Genomic DNA, 16,183 nt, shown 5'->3' with positions numbered 1-16,183 from the left:
AAATTTGCACACACGCACAAATTTGCACACACGCCCACATTTGTACACACGCACAAATTTGCACACACGCACAAATTTGCACACACACCAATTTGCACACACGCACACATTTGCACACACACCAATTTGCACACACGCACACATTTGCACACACGCACACATTTGCATACATGCACAAATTTGCACACACGCACAAATTTGCACACATTTGCACACAAGTTATAAAAAAAAGTTCTCGTCAAAGGCCAGCGTGATATTTCAATTCTACCAGACGCTCAATCATTTTTTGTCCTATACAATTAAATATTTGTAATGAATTTTTTTAATTTTCAAAAATTTATAACTTTGAAATGATTGATTTTTCGAAAAACTTATAAGACCACTTCTTAAAATATGTCAAATTACCTAAACAAAATTATTGTTTCATCTCGAGCAATTTAGTTTTTCTTAATTGTTTATAAAATTAGTTTATAACATTTGAATGCGTGGACGTCGGTAAAAATAATCTTGATATTCGTAATCAGCATACCAAAAAACATAAAATAAGCCTTAAATATCTCATTGACTAAACTATTTTACGAACAGTTCTCTGTCGCCTTTAGACTAATAGTTGACTGAGGCTATTCAATAAAATCGACTTTTTATCGATAAAGATAATATCAATTTTTAGGCAATCCAGCGCTGGATAAAATGACTCACGAAACACTTATACGGCACGGAATTTGTAGAAACCATTTTGCTGATAGCGATTTCACCCGGCCTGACAAAAAATCTCTTAAACGTCAAAATGTTGTACCAGTTCATTATCTTTCTGATAACAATAATGATAATAACATACTATTGGATGACAGATCAATAGATGTAACTGCTACATCTACAAAGCGAATACTACCACTGGCCACTTCACTTATCTCTCCAAATAATAGTGCACTTCATTCAGCGCTACAACCATCTACTTCTAATTCAACAACAATTGCAGATCCTTCTGAAATATCTCAACTTCAAGTACCATCATCATCTTTTACTGATTCTGGTTCAAAATCATGTACTCAAAGTGATCAAAAAATTATCGAGTTATTAAACAAAAATAGGGAATTAGAAAAAAAACTTATGAGAACACGTAAAAAGCTTCGAAACGTTTCAAAAGCTTTCAAGGAATTCCGTATAGGAAAAAAATTCTTAATTCGCGTAGTGCCTACAGGATTCGAAAATCATTAATAAAAAAAAAAAAGTTTTAACGACCAAAAATCAGCAGTCATAAAAATCGTTGATAAAATGGATCTTTTATCTGGTGCAAAGTCTCGCTATCACGAGATTTTATAATAGAGAAGCTCGCAAAGAGACAAGTAATAAAAGTAAAAAGTTAAGCCAAAAAATGAAAAATCTAAAAAATTTGTAAAAAAGTACTATGATAATTTGTATATTATTATTATTATTATTATATTATTATTTATAAAAATTAGCTATATAATTATTATAGAATCATAAGCAAACACTGATAGCTGTCTCTAATTTTCTTGTATAATTGAAACTATGATTCACGATGCTGTCCACTGATAAAATTAAATATATACTTTTTATTTTTTAACTTTTAAATTCATTCATCCAATTATTTAAACCTCAAAAACAAAAAAATTAATCCCTATATTTTTAAAAATATTTATATTTTAATTTCTTCATCCTTTTCCGATTTGAACCGATTCATTCCGATTAAACTTAATCGAATTCCAACCGTATTTCTTAACCAGTTTGAATTTTCAAATTTCTTAACATCTTTTCCTTGATTAAAAGAAACGATTCAAAATGATTAGAAATGATTCAAAATAATTCAAAATGATTCAATTTTACTACTATATAGATATAAATTCACTATTGAGTGAATCGCTTTCTTTAATCAGGGTTGTTATTTGTTTTGGTACATTCAATACTAAAAAGGCTTCGTAATCTCAAAATTATCTATGAATATCAATAATCGTAGCCCTGTTTAGAAAATCTCATAGAATCCATTAAATTCTCATAAATTCCTATAGAAAATTGTATAAAGATGAATGAGTTCTATGAGAAGTGCTATAGTTGTATAGGGCCTTATACATGCAGCTATAAGAATCTATCGGATTTTTTAAGCAGGGAGTACTTGGCAAATATATTTTTTATTCCTACTCATTGGATTTGGTTTAATGAGGCCTACAATCGAGAATTATTGTTCAGTTTACTGTCGATAATATTTTACTTTCTGTTTGAAAATCACCCTGATAACCACCCTAACCGTAAGTTAACTTCAAGCTACTGCCGTATTCTGAAGCCAACTTGAAGGAAAGTATACCCTGATTAAAAATAATAATTGAAAAGTATTGAAAAAGATGAGCATTGAATCCTTTTGAATACTTTCTATACCCCAAGGTTTTCATTTGGACATAAAATTAATACTTTTCAATCCCAAAATAATATAAGAATTTTTCTAAACTTCCGTGGAATTGGAAAAGATTCAAATGAATTGATATTTTTAATCTTTCTGAATACTTCTCAATACAAAAAAAGTTTCGAATTTTAGAGTCCCGTACAGGATTGAAAAGAATTCAAATGAATTGAAATGTTTGAATCTTTCTGAATCCTTCTTAATACCAAAACAGTCCGATAATTCGGATCGTGTGTAAGATTGAAAAGAATTAAAATGAATCGAAATTTTTGAATCTTTTTGAATCCTTCTTAATACCAAAATAATTCCATATTGGAAGGTATTGAAATGATGAAAGATTGAATTCTTTTCAATACTTTTGAATTCCATTTTAAGAATTATAAAGTATTCAAATGATCGAAATTTCAATTCCATTCAATACTTTCCAAAACATCCGTGGGATTGAAAAGAATTGAAATAATTTTCAATCCTTTTCAATAAATATTTTTAATCATGGTTATCCAGCCAAGCTTACCGGAATTTGATTTTGCATGAAATTTATATGATAAAATTTATATTTTACTCTGAAAAAGTGATCATATCTTGAAAAATTATATTTTCTAGAACAAAATTGCAATTATCTCAGTAACTATCAATTTTACGTAATTTTATTATAGGACCTTTCATGTAGAGAATTAAATTTCCGATCAAAATGTGTTGAAAAAAAAATTTTAATCAACTTCAAACTTTAGCGGGATTTGGCGAGCCTAAGATATTGAGCTAAAATTTTTTTTTGATTTCCGAAAAATTTTTTTTTTGTACAAAGAAAAATGTTTTTGGTATTAATAATGAAAATTCAAAAAAAGCGTATTTTCGGCCCACTCTATTGCAGACCTTACAGAGTAAGGTGTGGCTATCAGATCAGGGCAACTCACAACTATAAATGATTTTCTCTCTTACCTACTTCATTCATTCTCTCTTCTAGGGAAGAAAATTCACCGGTAAAATAAATATTTTACTTATTTTGCCAATTTTCAGCAGGTTATTTACCGGATAAATAACAAAAGTAGTTAATTTTGTTCCGTGGGTGGCGTTGATGTGCGATTGAAGATGTGTACAATGTAGACTAAAAATTATTAGCAATTATCTATTATCTTTCAATATTATTGAGTTGATAAATAAATAGTTAAAAATGATAAAAGTGAAACATTGATCAAGGTTATTCGCGGATCTTGTCAAATGCAGCTTTAGTATTGAAATACGACCTTCTGTAGAGTTCTGTTATAACAAAGTTGGTTGAACAGAAGAATATGAGATTCATCGACCCAGGTTCGAATCTGCGGCATGCAATTTATTATTTTTTTTATTTTACTGAAGTTAGCCGACGTTTTTAATTTTTTTTTATTTGTTTTCAATAATTAAATTTGAACAAAAAACATTTCTTTTAAATTGCAATTAAAGTTTATCAAGTTTTTTAAAAATACAATTTATTTTTTATTTTTTTGTAATAATTTTTTCAATAAAAAAAAATTCAGTACACCAAATTGCTTTTAAAACTTAGTATACTAAACTATATACACATTCGACGCAAGTAGATATTTATCATTTAAATTAATATTTTACCGGTTAAATAGCCAAATAACTTACCGGTTAATAACCGGATATTTGTCCACTCGAATCACTTCTCTCTTCTCTCAAACAGTTACTCGGAATACTATTTGACGTTTAGAAATAGTTCCAAAAACCTATTCGGAGTAGATGGCATCACTAGTAATGACACGAAAATTTTAATGGGCTTAGCCCTCTCCGTCTTCTCTCTGTTTCTGTCTTAATCAGTATGAAAAACCATCTATAGGGGGCAGCATCGTCCGAACCATGAATTTCACTGAAACGTAATTTCAGTCAACAGCAGTGCAGCAGTATTCGTTGGTATTTGTAATATGGCGGGTGTTATCACTCGCTGTTCTCAGATTCCAAGAAGACAATTAAGTGAGTAAATAATATTTTTATTATTATTATTATCATCATCATCATCATTATTATTATTATGGTCATTGCTATTATAAATTATTCACAAAAATTCTTATTTAATACCTAAATTATTCAACTCACATATATTATTTTTTTTCTAATCTGTATTGTATATTTGTTTAATAATTTGACATTTTAAAGTTACATAATTTAATTTGAATTTTTTTTAAAAGGTCTTCTTGGTGTTGTTTTAAATAACCAACAAGTTAAAAGTTTTGCGGATGCTGCGCCAGAGGGGAAGGTAATTATTTACAATTAATTAACTATTGAATTAATTATATATTAAAAAACTCATACAGTTTAAGTGACATCTGTTCTGTAAATTATCAATTAATGTTTTTTTTTTTTTTTATAGAAATTTGGAAGTCCGTTAAATGACCAGGATAGAATATTCACAAATTTATATGGTAGACATGACTGGAGATTAAAGGGAGCATTGAAAAGAGGAGATTGGTACAAAACCAAGGAAATTATTTCTAAAGGAGCTGATTGGATTATAAATGAAATAAAAGTATCTGGTTTAAGAGGACGTGGAGGTGCTGGCTTTCCTTCGGGAATGAAATGGTCTTTTATGAACAAACCTTCAGATGGAAGACCTAAATACTTGGTGATAAACGGAGATGAAGGGGAACCAGGAACTTGTAAAGATCGTGAAATTTTGCGTCATGATCCTCATAAATTGGTCGAAGGTTGTTTGATAGCCGGTCGTGCCATGGGAGCATGTGCGGCTTATATTTATATTAGAGGAGAGTTTTACAATGAAGCTTCGAACATGCAAGTGGCTATTGCTGAAGCCTACCAAGCAGGTCTAATAGGAAAAAATGCATGCGGATCGGGCTATGATTTTGATATCTTTGTTCAGCGAGGAGCTGGGGCTTATATATGTGGTGAAGAAACAGCTTTGATTGAATCCATTGAAGGAAAACAAGGTAAACCAAGATTGAAACCACCGTTTCCAGCAGATGTTGGGCTTTTTGGATGCCCTACTACTGTAACAAATGTAGAAACCGTTGCTGTTGCGCCGGTATGTATATATATGTAAATAGTACAGTCGAAACTACGAAAGAGGAGACGTTTTTGAAAGGGTGCAAATTTGGTTGGAGGTTTATGATGTCACCCACAAACACCCTTCAAAATATAAAAGTTATCATCCTAAGGGTTGATGGGAAAAAAATAAAAGTATCCCCAAGAAAAACGGATTTTTCGCAAATATTTGGCTAAACAAAAAAAAATTGGAAAAATCTTTAAAAAAAAACTTGTGGAGAAAAAAAATCACATATAAAAGTATGTATAGAAAAAAATATTTCTTGGCGCAAGAAATATTTTGCATTATAAATTGAAGAGAAAAATTTTTTTAAGACTAGAAAAATTTAGTAGCGCCAGAATTTTTTTATCACCCCAAAAAATTTTTTCTCGCCCCAAAAAAGTTTTTATTTTATTCAATTCAAGGTAAGGAGCCCAGTTTCTGACCTTCTTAGAGTGCCGGTTGGGGTTATACTATAATAATTGATGTAAGATTTAATTTAATGAGAAAAACAATAATTGTATCGACAAGTTTATGATTTTTCAAATGAAGTCATGCGCGTAAAATAATTATTTCAATTGAATTAATAATTTGAATCGACGTTTTAAAAATTGACACAGAGACTTAGTTTCTGACCCTCAGAATTTTTCAGGTCGCAGTTTCTGAACCTCACAGTGGCCTAGTTTCTGACCCTCACATTACACAAACCACGATTAGGTTATGAAGTACTTACCATGTTTCAATAAACTAAAACTATTGTTTAGATAAATACATTAAATATTTATTATTACAAAAACATAATTTTTCAATATTTAAAATATAAATATTTAAAGTCACTTTAGCTAGCGCCTGTTCTCATTATTTTTCATCGTAGCTCGTTGTCTTTTTGTTTAAACTCTTGAATAAAAAAACAATAAAAAAATTAATTTTGTCTTAATAAAAATATTATTCAACTAAAAGAGTTATAACAATTTAAATACTATCGAAATCGACATTATTTTTACAATAATTTTATCACTCAAAGAATATGTACTTTCAAGATCTAATTATGATCTTTTATTTTTAAAAATGAATATTAAATGTTAATTTATTTTTGTATTGTGAATAATAGTAGAAAACAATTTAAGAAAATTATAAATATCTTTTTTACATTTTATAGACATGTAGTTAAACAAACAACTTTGCTCGCAGTGTTATAATTTTAGGGTCAACAACTCCACCATACCTTTAAAATTAAGCATAGTTATTGACCCTCAAATTTCAACAACAAAACTCGTTTTAATATGTTTTATAAATGTATTAAAATAAATTTAAATTAAATATCGATCCATCCATCTATTTTTAGTTAAATTTTTTTACTTACATGATAATTAGTGCAAAGATTCAATCTTCGTACCTTCTAACGTAAATTGTTTAGACTCTACTTAAAAAATGACTTCCTCAGCCGCTTATGGCTAAAATATTTGTTTTTATTCAGTTAATATTTTCTATGTTTTTTAAATTGCCATTAATTAGGCTCAGAATAAATTACAATAAATTAAGAAAAAATTGATTTTCTTTTTAAAGTTATAGTTTTTTAAGTAAGTAAGAAAAAAGTTGAAAAGCTCAGAAACGGGGCCAGGGTCAATAACTGGGTCTTTTACCTTATAATGCGAAAAAATTCTCGGGGCAAGAAAAAATTATTTGCGTCAAGAAATCTTTTTCTGTAAGAAATTTTCTTTATATCTATAAAAAATAATCCGTAATAGATTTTTGAAATTTCTAAGCTTAAATATATTGAATTTTTATAAGGACATGCCACTGAAGTAGAAAAAAAGTGTATACCTGGTTTACAAAATTTGTTACGTGTTATTTTCTGTAGATCAAAAAAAAACTTCTTATGCTTTTTGATGCGAATATATTTTTTCTACAAGTTTAGTTTGAAAGTTTGTTTTACAATTTTTGTTTGTTTATGAGATATTTGCGAAAAATATATTTTTTACGGTGTTATTATTTTTTTTTTTATATTTTAAGGCTGATATTATAGGCATCATATTTCGGAGTTTCGACTGGACTACAAGTTATTTTAATGTAATATGAAACTGAAACAGATAATTTAACAATAAATTTATTTTCAGACTATCTGTCGTCGAGGAGGTACATGGTTTGCTTCATTTGGCCGAGCAAGAAATCACGGAACGAAATTGTTTAATATCTCAGGTCACGTTAACAACCCTTGTACGGTAGAGGAAGAAATGTCAATACCTTTGAAGGAGCTGATAGAAAGGCATGCTGGTGGTGTTATTGGAGGCTGGGATAATTTACTAGGTGTTATTCCCGGCGGATCGTCAACTCCTATTATTCCAAAGAAGTAACATTAATATTAAAACAATTAATAACTTTATAAATAGAAATTAAATAATTTATAATTCATTGAATTTGATAATAGTGTTTGCGATACCGTTCTTTTGGATTTTGATGATCTTGTCAGAGTGCAAAGTTCTTTTGGTACTGCAGCTGTAATCGTGATGAATAAACAGACTGATGTAATCAAGGCGATTGCACGACTCATTAGCTTCTATAAGCATGAATCATGTGGCCAATGTACTCCTTGCCGCGAGGGAATCAGTTGGATGTACAAAATAATGAATCGGTTAGTAATTTACATTTATTCATTGCACGTAAAAAAAGATGTAGTTGAATTTACCACAATCGGGAATACACATACTACACTGACTAGTAATATATAGGACCACTAGACTGGGCCAAAAAAATTGACAATTTTTTTTTTCTTAGCTATATCGAGAATATTATTCAGAATGACAAAAAAACAATTTCATGAAAGTTTGAGCCCTTAATATTAATTTTAAGAGGTCTATCATCGCTATTTTTAATTTTAATTTATAATTTGATGTTTTACGTCAGAACTGCTAAAACATTGGAGTAAAAACAATTCATTTCCACTTAATCTTATGTAAAATTAAATTCCCTACAAAAAAGGTCTGATTGGAAATTTTCGTCAGACAAGTAGTCCAGTCGAGTTAGGTCCAAAAAGTAACTCTTGCTGGTGATAATTCCTGGCCGACTAATTTTTCCACAGAATAATTCAGAATATGCTTAAACTACGACAACCGAAAAAATCCAACAAAAAAGTGCGTCGCAAATATGTTTTTTTTATAACAAAATGGTCAAAATTCCGGTTTAACGCAAATATCTAACAAACTATAGCACATGGATAAAAAAACCCTTAATAAAACTTAAAGAAAAAAAATAATGAATAAAATGAGCCCTCATTTAAGTTCCTACGAGCTGTAATTTGTAAATTATTTAAATGTTAATTAATTTTCTCGTCAACTCGATGTTATTTTTTATACCTCAGCTGTCCCGACGCCGAAACTTGCCGAAGTGTGACGATGTATGACGAAGCTGCTCGCGCGCTCGTTCGGGACATTTAAAATTTGAAAAATTACTTTTTATTTTCTAGCTGAAAGTCATTAATATTTCATTTAACGAAAAAATTAAATAGTACTTAAATTTTTATTCCTATAAAAAATAATTAAATGGTTCAATTCTTAGCTTAAATGTTTTCAAACAATATTAAAAATTAAAAATATTTTCTTTTCCTTAATTTATTTTATTTTCTTTCACAATCGATTGCCTAATTTTTCAAATTTCTTAAAATTATTAATAAAAATTACCTTATAATTAAATAATACATTTTATACTTTAGAACAAAATTAAAAATATTTCCATAAAATTATTTATTCCAACAAAAGTATTAATGTAATATAATTTGGCATAAAAGGACGTTTATTCGTAAGCAAATAAATAAATAAATAGTTGCAATGAAAATATATTATTATTTTTTTATTGATAATTTTAAGAAATTAAAATAATTAGGCAATCGATTGTGATAAAAAATCAAATAAATTACGGAAAAGAACATATTTTCAGTTTTTAATATTGTATTATAATATAAGCTAAAAATTAAACCATTTAATTATTTTTTAGTTATTCAGGTTATTGAAATCGTTTTGACTCAACTTCAACTTCAAATAACTTTCGAAGGAGTGAATTTAGCAAAAAATGTAAAGAAACCTTTTTTGTAAAGCATTAAATTTCCTTCAAAAATCTGTCATGGTCTTTTTTAGATATTTATTGATTCGTCAGTTACAAAATTCAAAAGTAAAAATGTTAAATCGAAAAAGTATATCAATTTATTAAGCTTAATTAATCGAAAACGGCTTGTCTGACAAAAATTTTCAATCAGACCTCTTTTGTAGGGAATTTAATTTTACATAAGAATAAGTAGAAATGAATTTTTTTTACTCCAATGTTTTAGCAGTTCTGACGCAAATCATCAAATTATGAATTAAAATTAAAAATAGCGATGATAGACCTCTTAAAATTAATATTAAGGGCTCAAACTTTCATAAAATATTTTTTTTATCATTCTGAATAATATTCTCGATGTAGCTAAGAAAAAAAAAATAGTCAATTTTTTTAGCCCAGTCTAAGGACCACTACACATTTAGTAGTGACTACTAGCTTATTGTGGTACACAAACTGTAGTCACATCTACTACTGTCGTTGGTTAAAACAACTCCTTGGTCAATGACAGCAGTGGTTTTTGTTACTCCACATCATAGTTTCTAATTTTTTATCCTTTATTTATTTATTAAATATATATTACTTAGAAATTATTATTTTTCATGCTATTTAAAAAGTTTAAAAAATTTTTAGATCTATATCATATTGTTTGCATAAAGAGTTTTTGAATATTTAAAATGGATTTGTAAGCAGTTAACCCTTCAGCACCCGCGTTAGAACAACGTAAAACATTACTCGCGTGATGAGAAAAAGTCTCATTGCTTTTTAAAATAAATCTTTTAAAAATATTTTTTATGTTAAAAATAATTTTTAAATTTCAAAATCATAAAAAGCATAAAATTTCATTAAGATAAAAAAAATTTCACTAGGTCATTCCATTTGAAATTACTTAGAAAAAAATATTTGAAGGCAAGTGTGAGAGAAAAACTCATAGCGCGGGTGCTGAAGGGTTAATTCAAAATGTCAAACGCACAAAATTTGGAGATTTTTTTTCTATACGTCATGATCTCACCTTCCCAAGTTTTCAGCCTGTTTTTTGTTGAAAGAAAAAGCCGCCTCAAAATGGCACACCCTAGTGGTGCTGTTGTTTTAGTTTATCAGTCATTTTACTCCACATTAGAGTAAATTGTACAAATTATGTGAAATTGTCTACTCTAAAAATTTAATACCAACTAATTCTTATAAAATTGTGTGGTTAAAGAAGCCACAGGATGAGTTTTCCATACCACATTGACTAGTTACTGAGCCTACGAATTTTTACCCCAGTCCAATCGTAAATAAAACTACTACCGTAGGGATTAATCTTATACACTGTCATTTATGCTACACCATTTGTCGATACGATTACTACAAAGTGTAGTTCAATTATTATTAGTTTAGGTGGTAAATTTAACACCGACATTATTTTACGTGTGTGACTGATTTTGTATTAAATGAATAATTTGAAGGCAGAACGAATTGAATTACGTCTAGTTTTTGTATTTATTCACTTTTTTTTTATTCTAGATTTGTCCAAGGAAACGCAGAAGAACATGAAATTGATATGCTTTGGGAGCTCACAAAGCAAATCGAATTACATACAATTTGTGCTCTAGCTGATGGTGCTGCATGGCCGGTACAAGGTCTGATTAGACATTTCAGGCCTGTGATTGAAGAGAGAATGCAAAAATTCAAACAATCTGCAACTAATTAAAGTATAAAATTAAGAAACTATATATAATTTATTGATTAATTTTCAGTTGTAATTATGTAGGTAATAAAAGTTAATAAAATAATTGTTTAAGAATATTAAGACTCTTCTAATATGAGATTATAATGGATAGCAGAGAAAATAATAGCAGGATAGTTTAGAGAAATAGCTAGTGAAGTGACTTACAAAATAATAGGATATTGTGTTGCACGGGATAAAATAATGCGATTACTCATGTCGGCTACATTTCTGAAAAACCTGGAATTGTCAGAAAATTATAAATGTACTGGAAAAATCAGGGAAAAGTCATGAAATTTCGTTATAAAGCTAGAAATAGTATATTACACACCTAGGGCAGTAAAGTAAGAAATGTCTCAGATCACATGTTCGGCTTCGCCTCGGCCAACAATTACATGTGATCCGAGACATTTCTTACTTTACTGCCCTAGTTGTGTAATATACACGGAAAAAAAATTCTAATTAAATTTACGATAATAATATCGTAATTTGTCCTATTGATTATTGTAGTGGTGGACTAGACTTTTACAATCGTAATTTTTACGATGTAGCGTTGGAAATTTCATTTAAGAAATAATACTTCAGACAAATAATACGAAGTCTTAAGCTCTTCAATATAAATTACGATGTGAATATCGTAAAATTTGAAGCGAAATTTTAAATAAAAGAATAAAATAATAATCGTTCGGACGTTGGATTTGAACTAGTGTTGCAAAAAAACAATCGATTAATCGAATAATCGATTTTTTAGTTTCAACAATCGATTTTTTTAAATCGATTCTATGTGCTTCGATTAATCGATTGGAAATCGATTAAAATTTTAAAATACGATTTTTAAAAATCGATTTTTTTTTATAAAATATTTAAAAAAATTGTTTTTCTTTTAATTTCGTAGATCAATACCTGCAATAATTTTCAATTACTTTAATGAGCACATTAAACACATATCTAGAGGAAATTTATTGTTATTAAAAAAAAATTTTTTTTCTACAATCGATTACAATAATCGATTGTTAGCGATTCGATTGCGCAACTTTAATGTTGGAGTTATTGAACAATCGATTGTCTTAAAATCCTAGAAACAAAAACAATTATTAAAAAAATAAAAATTTAAATATTTAAAACAAATTATGAAAAAACCATTGTCTATCAATAAATTTATTGTTAGCATTTCCAAAACTGATATTTTAAAAACACGAAATCGATTTTTTCACAATCGATTGTTTATTATACGATTTTGCAACTTTAAAGTTGGGTTTAAAAAATCTATTATTAAAAAAAAATTGTCAAAAAAATTTTTTATGTTCATAACAAAATTATCTTCGATATTTACATGTTAATTGATTATTACTTTGATAACCTAATTGATTTATTCAAATTCGTCAAAAATTCGATTGTCATAATCGATTGTTATACACTCGATTGTGCAACTATACAGTTGTTTCAAGAAACAATCGCTTTTTTTGAGTTTGAAATAATCGATTATTCGAAAAATCGATTATTTGCAAACGATTAATCGGCTCTATCGATTATTTCAGTTCGATTATAATCGATTGTCAACAATCGATTATTTCATGCGATTGTTGCAACACTAATTCGAACCTGAGTCCTTCTGAGTGCGAGGTGTCCGACGCCTTGGACCACTCGGCCACCGAAGAGCCTACACTTTACATGGTTTTTAAGGTTCATATAAACGATTTGAATAAACATTCATAAGTCATGAGAGCGCCTCTTGCGGAGGACGCAGTTAATATTTAAAAATTACGATACAATATCGTAATTTTTATAGCTTACATCGTATTATAACAGAGGCAGCACTGTAATATTTATTTTACTCAAAAGTACATAGAAAGATAAATATAGGAATAAATATAGTTTTTGAATTGTAATTTTTATTTCTTTTATTTTTACGATGTTAAATTGTAATTTTTGAAGTAATTTTTAATCCTAAAAGTCTTTGTTAAAGTTGCGATGTTAAATAGTAAAAAATATAACCCACATAGTAAATTTTGAAATAAAATATTTTAAAATTGACGCTAATAAAAGTCTAGTCCACGATTACGATATTAACATCGTAAATTTTGTTAGAATTTTCTTTCCGTGTACTATTACTTTTTGAAACGCATACTCCCCAATGATAATAATACGAACTTTGATTGTAAATATTTTAAATTAAAGATGGTCAATCGACTTCAAATTTTAATGCTAATTGTATCTTAATACCCTTAGCAAGTATAAAAAATTTTAGAACTTTCTGACACTATGTCCATCACCCGACAACTACCTTAATGAAATTCTACCTGGGGTAATCGAGTAATTACAACTTTTGCTCATACTAAGATACATTTTCTTTACCCTCAAATCCCTCAAGAGTGATATTGTGTTCGACAAAGACAGTCTGCCTCGGAATGTAAAATTATTTCTTCGAACAAATTTGTGTAAATCATCAATGTTTTATTCGATACAGGTAAAAACTAAAGGATGCAGTCATTTAAAAAAAGAAATTGCAGAAATATTTTTAGCTTCCCGCTAAGAAAATTGTAAATTTTCAAAAATTCGGAGTTATTGTTTTCACCCCGATTTTCGAAAATCGAGTTTTTATCAGATGTCGACGTTTTGAGGTCCTAGGAAGCTATTCTGACTAATTTCAAGATGATTTCCGAGTGTATGCATGTATGCATGTACGTACGTACGTACGTATGTAAATACCTGTATCTTTTGAACGGATGAACCGATTTTGATCTTCAAGGTGTTATTTGACGCGGCTTGTCAGTATCTTGAAGCTGTGAGAAATTTAATTTGATCGGTAGGGCTCGTTCAGAGATATTCCAAAAATAAAATTTTTTCAAAAATGTTTTTTTTTTTGATAACCTTTAATGTGCTCGATGGATTGATTTCAAAATCGACTGGGTTCTAAAGCTTTAAAATCCGCGTCGAACGCCACCTCAACCATCAAAATCAGTTCATTCGTTCAAGAGAAACCGTTGTCGAAAGAATTAAAAAAATTTTTTTTTTTAAATATCTCATAAACGACTCTATAAATCGAATTCAAAATTTGACCAGCTTTAGAACTTGATAAAACGCGTCGATTGCCACCTCAACCGTCTCAATCGGTTTATTCGTTTGAGAGATATCGTTGGAGAAAAAACGGTAAAAAACTATTTTTTTCGAAAAGAACGGCATACAAAAGTATTTTCGAGCTCGAAGAGCTCGAAAATGTATTCACGACAAAGTTTTCGAGCTCAAGGAGCTCGAAAACAGCGGGAAGTTGTAGGGCTGGCCCGCAGGGTCAACCGATAGACAGATTTTTTTTTCATTTTCCGTCAAGTTATGACCTTTATAATTTTTTTATTATATTTTAGGCCAATATGTGATATGTGGGGTAAAATGGACCACAAAAAAAATTGTAACGAAAATATTGTTATTTTTTTTTATTTTCGTCAAGTTAATTTTTTCGTTACAATTTTTTCTCGACTGGTCCATTTTGCCCCACATATCACATAGTGGCCTACAACATGATAAAAACATTATAGAGGTCATAACTTGACGGAAAATAAAAAAAATATTTTTTACCTAATTTTTGAGGGGGGCCTTCGTGCCCCAGGCTCCCTACATAAGTATCGAACTAATAAGTTTCACTATATTTATTCGCGTACTTGATTAATATTTTATTAGTATTCTATAAAACGTTTTTATTTATGAAATTTATTCTAGTGATAATGAAAAATTTATTTATATTTCATTGTAGAGTAAGTTATATAAAAACAGAATTGAAATAAAAAATAAAAAATCATTCATTCATTAAATAAAAACAACCCATGATCACTGACAAATAATGAAATAAAGTTTCATTTAACGACAACGATTGATTATTTATCGAACTGACTTATACCATTTTATTTTGAATTAAATAAATATTTCCAATGATTCTATATTACTACATATGGTCAGGGAATTTTTTAATTATTTGACTGGAATACCTGGAAAATCAAAGAATTTCAGTTTCAAAAATCTGTGATCACCATAATTATCGACGAGGGTGAAGTTGATTTTCCTAGTCGAGACGGAGGGCCGACATCACACGGAATCTGAAATTGTGTTTTTATTCCGAGCCACACATCATATTTTTCATCTCACCTTAGTGAAAGCTTCGAGTTTCAATTAAGTTAATTAGCTCTTCCATAAGAATTAGGACTATTTATTCAGCCACTGCTTTTTGACAGCACGGCTTACGAATAGTCTAAGATCCGAACTAAAATCGACCTTCACCGAGCTAATAGTAGAATAAAACTTATTTTTAGGGGTGTGCGAATACTCGAAACTTCGAATTATTCGAGGCGAATCGAATCGAACAATTCGATTCGAGATTCGCCTCGAAGATTCGAAATGTTCGAATAGTTCGAATAGTTCGAATGGTTCGAGAGGTTCGAATAATTCGAAAGATTAGAATAGTTCGAAAGATTTGAATAGTTTCGAAACTTTACCGAATCTTCGGTAAATAGGGGAGCCTGGGACACGAATGCCCCCCTCAAATATTCGGTAAAAATTTTTTTTTATCTTCCGTCAAGTTATGACCTCTATAATGGTTTTATCATATTTTAGGCCAATATGTGATATGTGGGGTAAAATGGGCCCCTTAAAAAAAATTGTAACGTAAAAATTAACTTGACGGAAATTGAAACACAAAATAACTTTTTCGTTGCAATTTTTTTTTCGAGTGGTCCATTTTGCCCCACACATCATATATTGACCTAAAGTATAATAAAACCATTCTAAAGGTCATAACTTGATGGAAAATGAAAAACAGTATAATTTTTTCGTTACAATTTTATTTTTCGAGTGGTCCATTTTACCCCACATATCACATATTGGCCTAAAATATGATAAAACCATTATAGAGGTCATAACTTGACGGAAGATAAAAAAAAAATTTTAC

The 16,183-nt window shown here is 29.2% G+C and overlaps 1 protein-coding gene across 1 annotated transcript; it reads left to right on the top strand.

Moving 5' to 3' along the window:
• Nucleotides 1–4,238: 4,238 nt before the first annotated feature.
• LOC130669672 (NADH dehydrogenase [ubiquinone] flavoprotein 1, mitochondrial-like) lies at nucleotides 4,239–11,325 on the top strand. The gene is made up of 6 exons (XM_057472695.1): nucleotides 4,239–4,384; nucleotides 4,600–4,667; nucleotides 4,782–5,450; nucleotides 7,568–7,800; nucleotides 7,879–8,082; nucleotides 11,046–11,325. The coding sequence occupies exons 1-6, from the start codon at nucleotides 4,336–4,338 to the stop codon at nucleotides 11,230–11,232; spliced, it is 1,410 nt and encodes a 469-aa protein (XP_057328678.1). The 5' UTR covers nucleotides 4,239–4,335; the 3' UTR covers nucleotides 11,233–11,325.
• Nucleotides 11,326–16,183: the final 4,858 nt, after the last annotated feature.

Source organism: Microplitis mediator, chromosome 6 (genome assembly GCF_029852145.1).
Source record: "Microplitis mediator isolate UGA2020A chromosome 6, iyMicMedi2.1, whole genome shotgun sequence".
Lineage (NCBI taxonomy): Eukaryota > Metazoa > Arthropoda > Insecta > Hymenoptera > Braconidae > Microplitis > Microplitis mediator.
Note: the sequence above shows the minus strand (reverse complement) of the source record. Positions and strands in the feature narration are given on the sequence as shown.

What these genes read in the sequence shown, in the direction of transcription:
- LOC130669672 (XM_057472695.1), top strand. Translation starts at nt 4,336, where the DNA reads ATGGCGGGTGTTATCACTCGCTGTTCTCAGATTCCAAGAAGACAATTA. An exon ending in AAACCGTTGCTGTTGCGCCG is followed by an intron (nt 5,451 to 7,567) that starts GTATGTATATAT and finishes ATTTATTTTCAG; the next exon opens with ACTATCTGTCGTCGAGGAGG. An exon ending in ATGTACAAAATAATGAATCG is followed by an intron (nt 8,083 to 11,045) that starts GTTAGTAATTTA and finishes TTTTTATTCTAG; the next exon opens with ATTTGTCCAAGGAAACGCAG.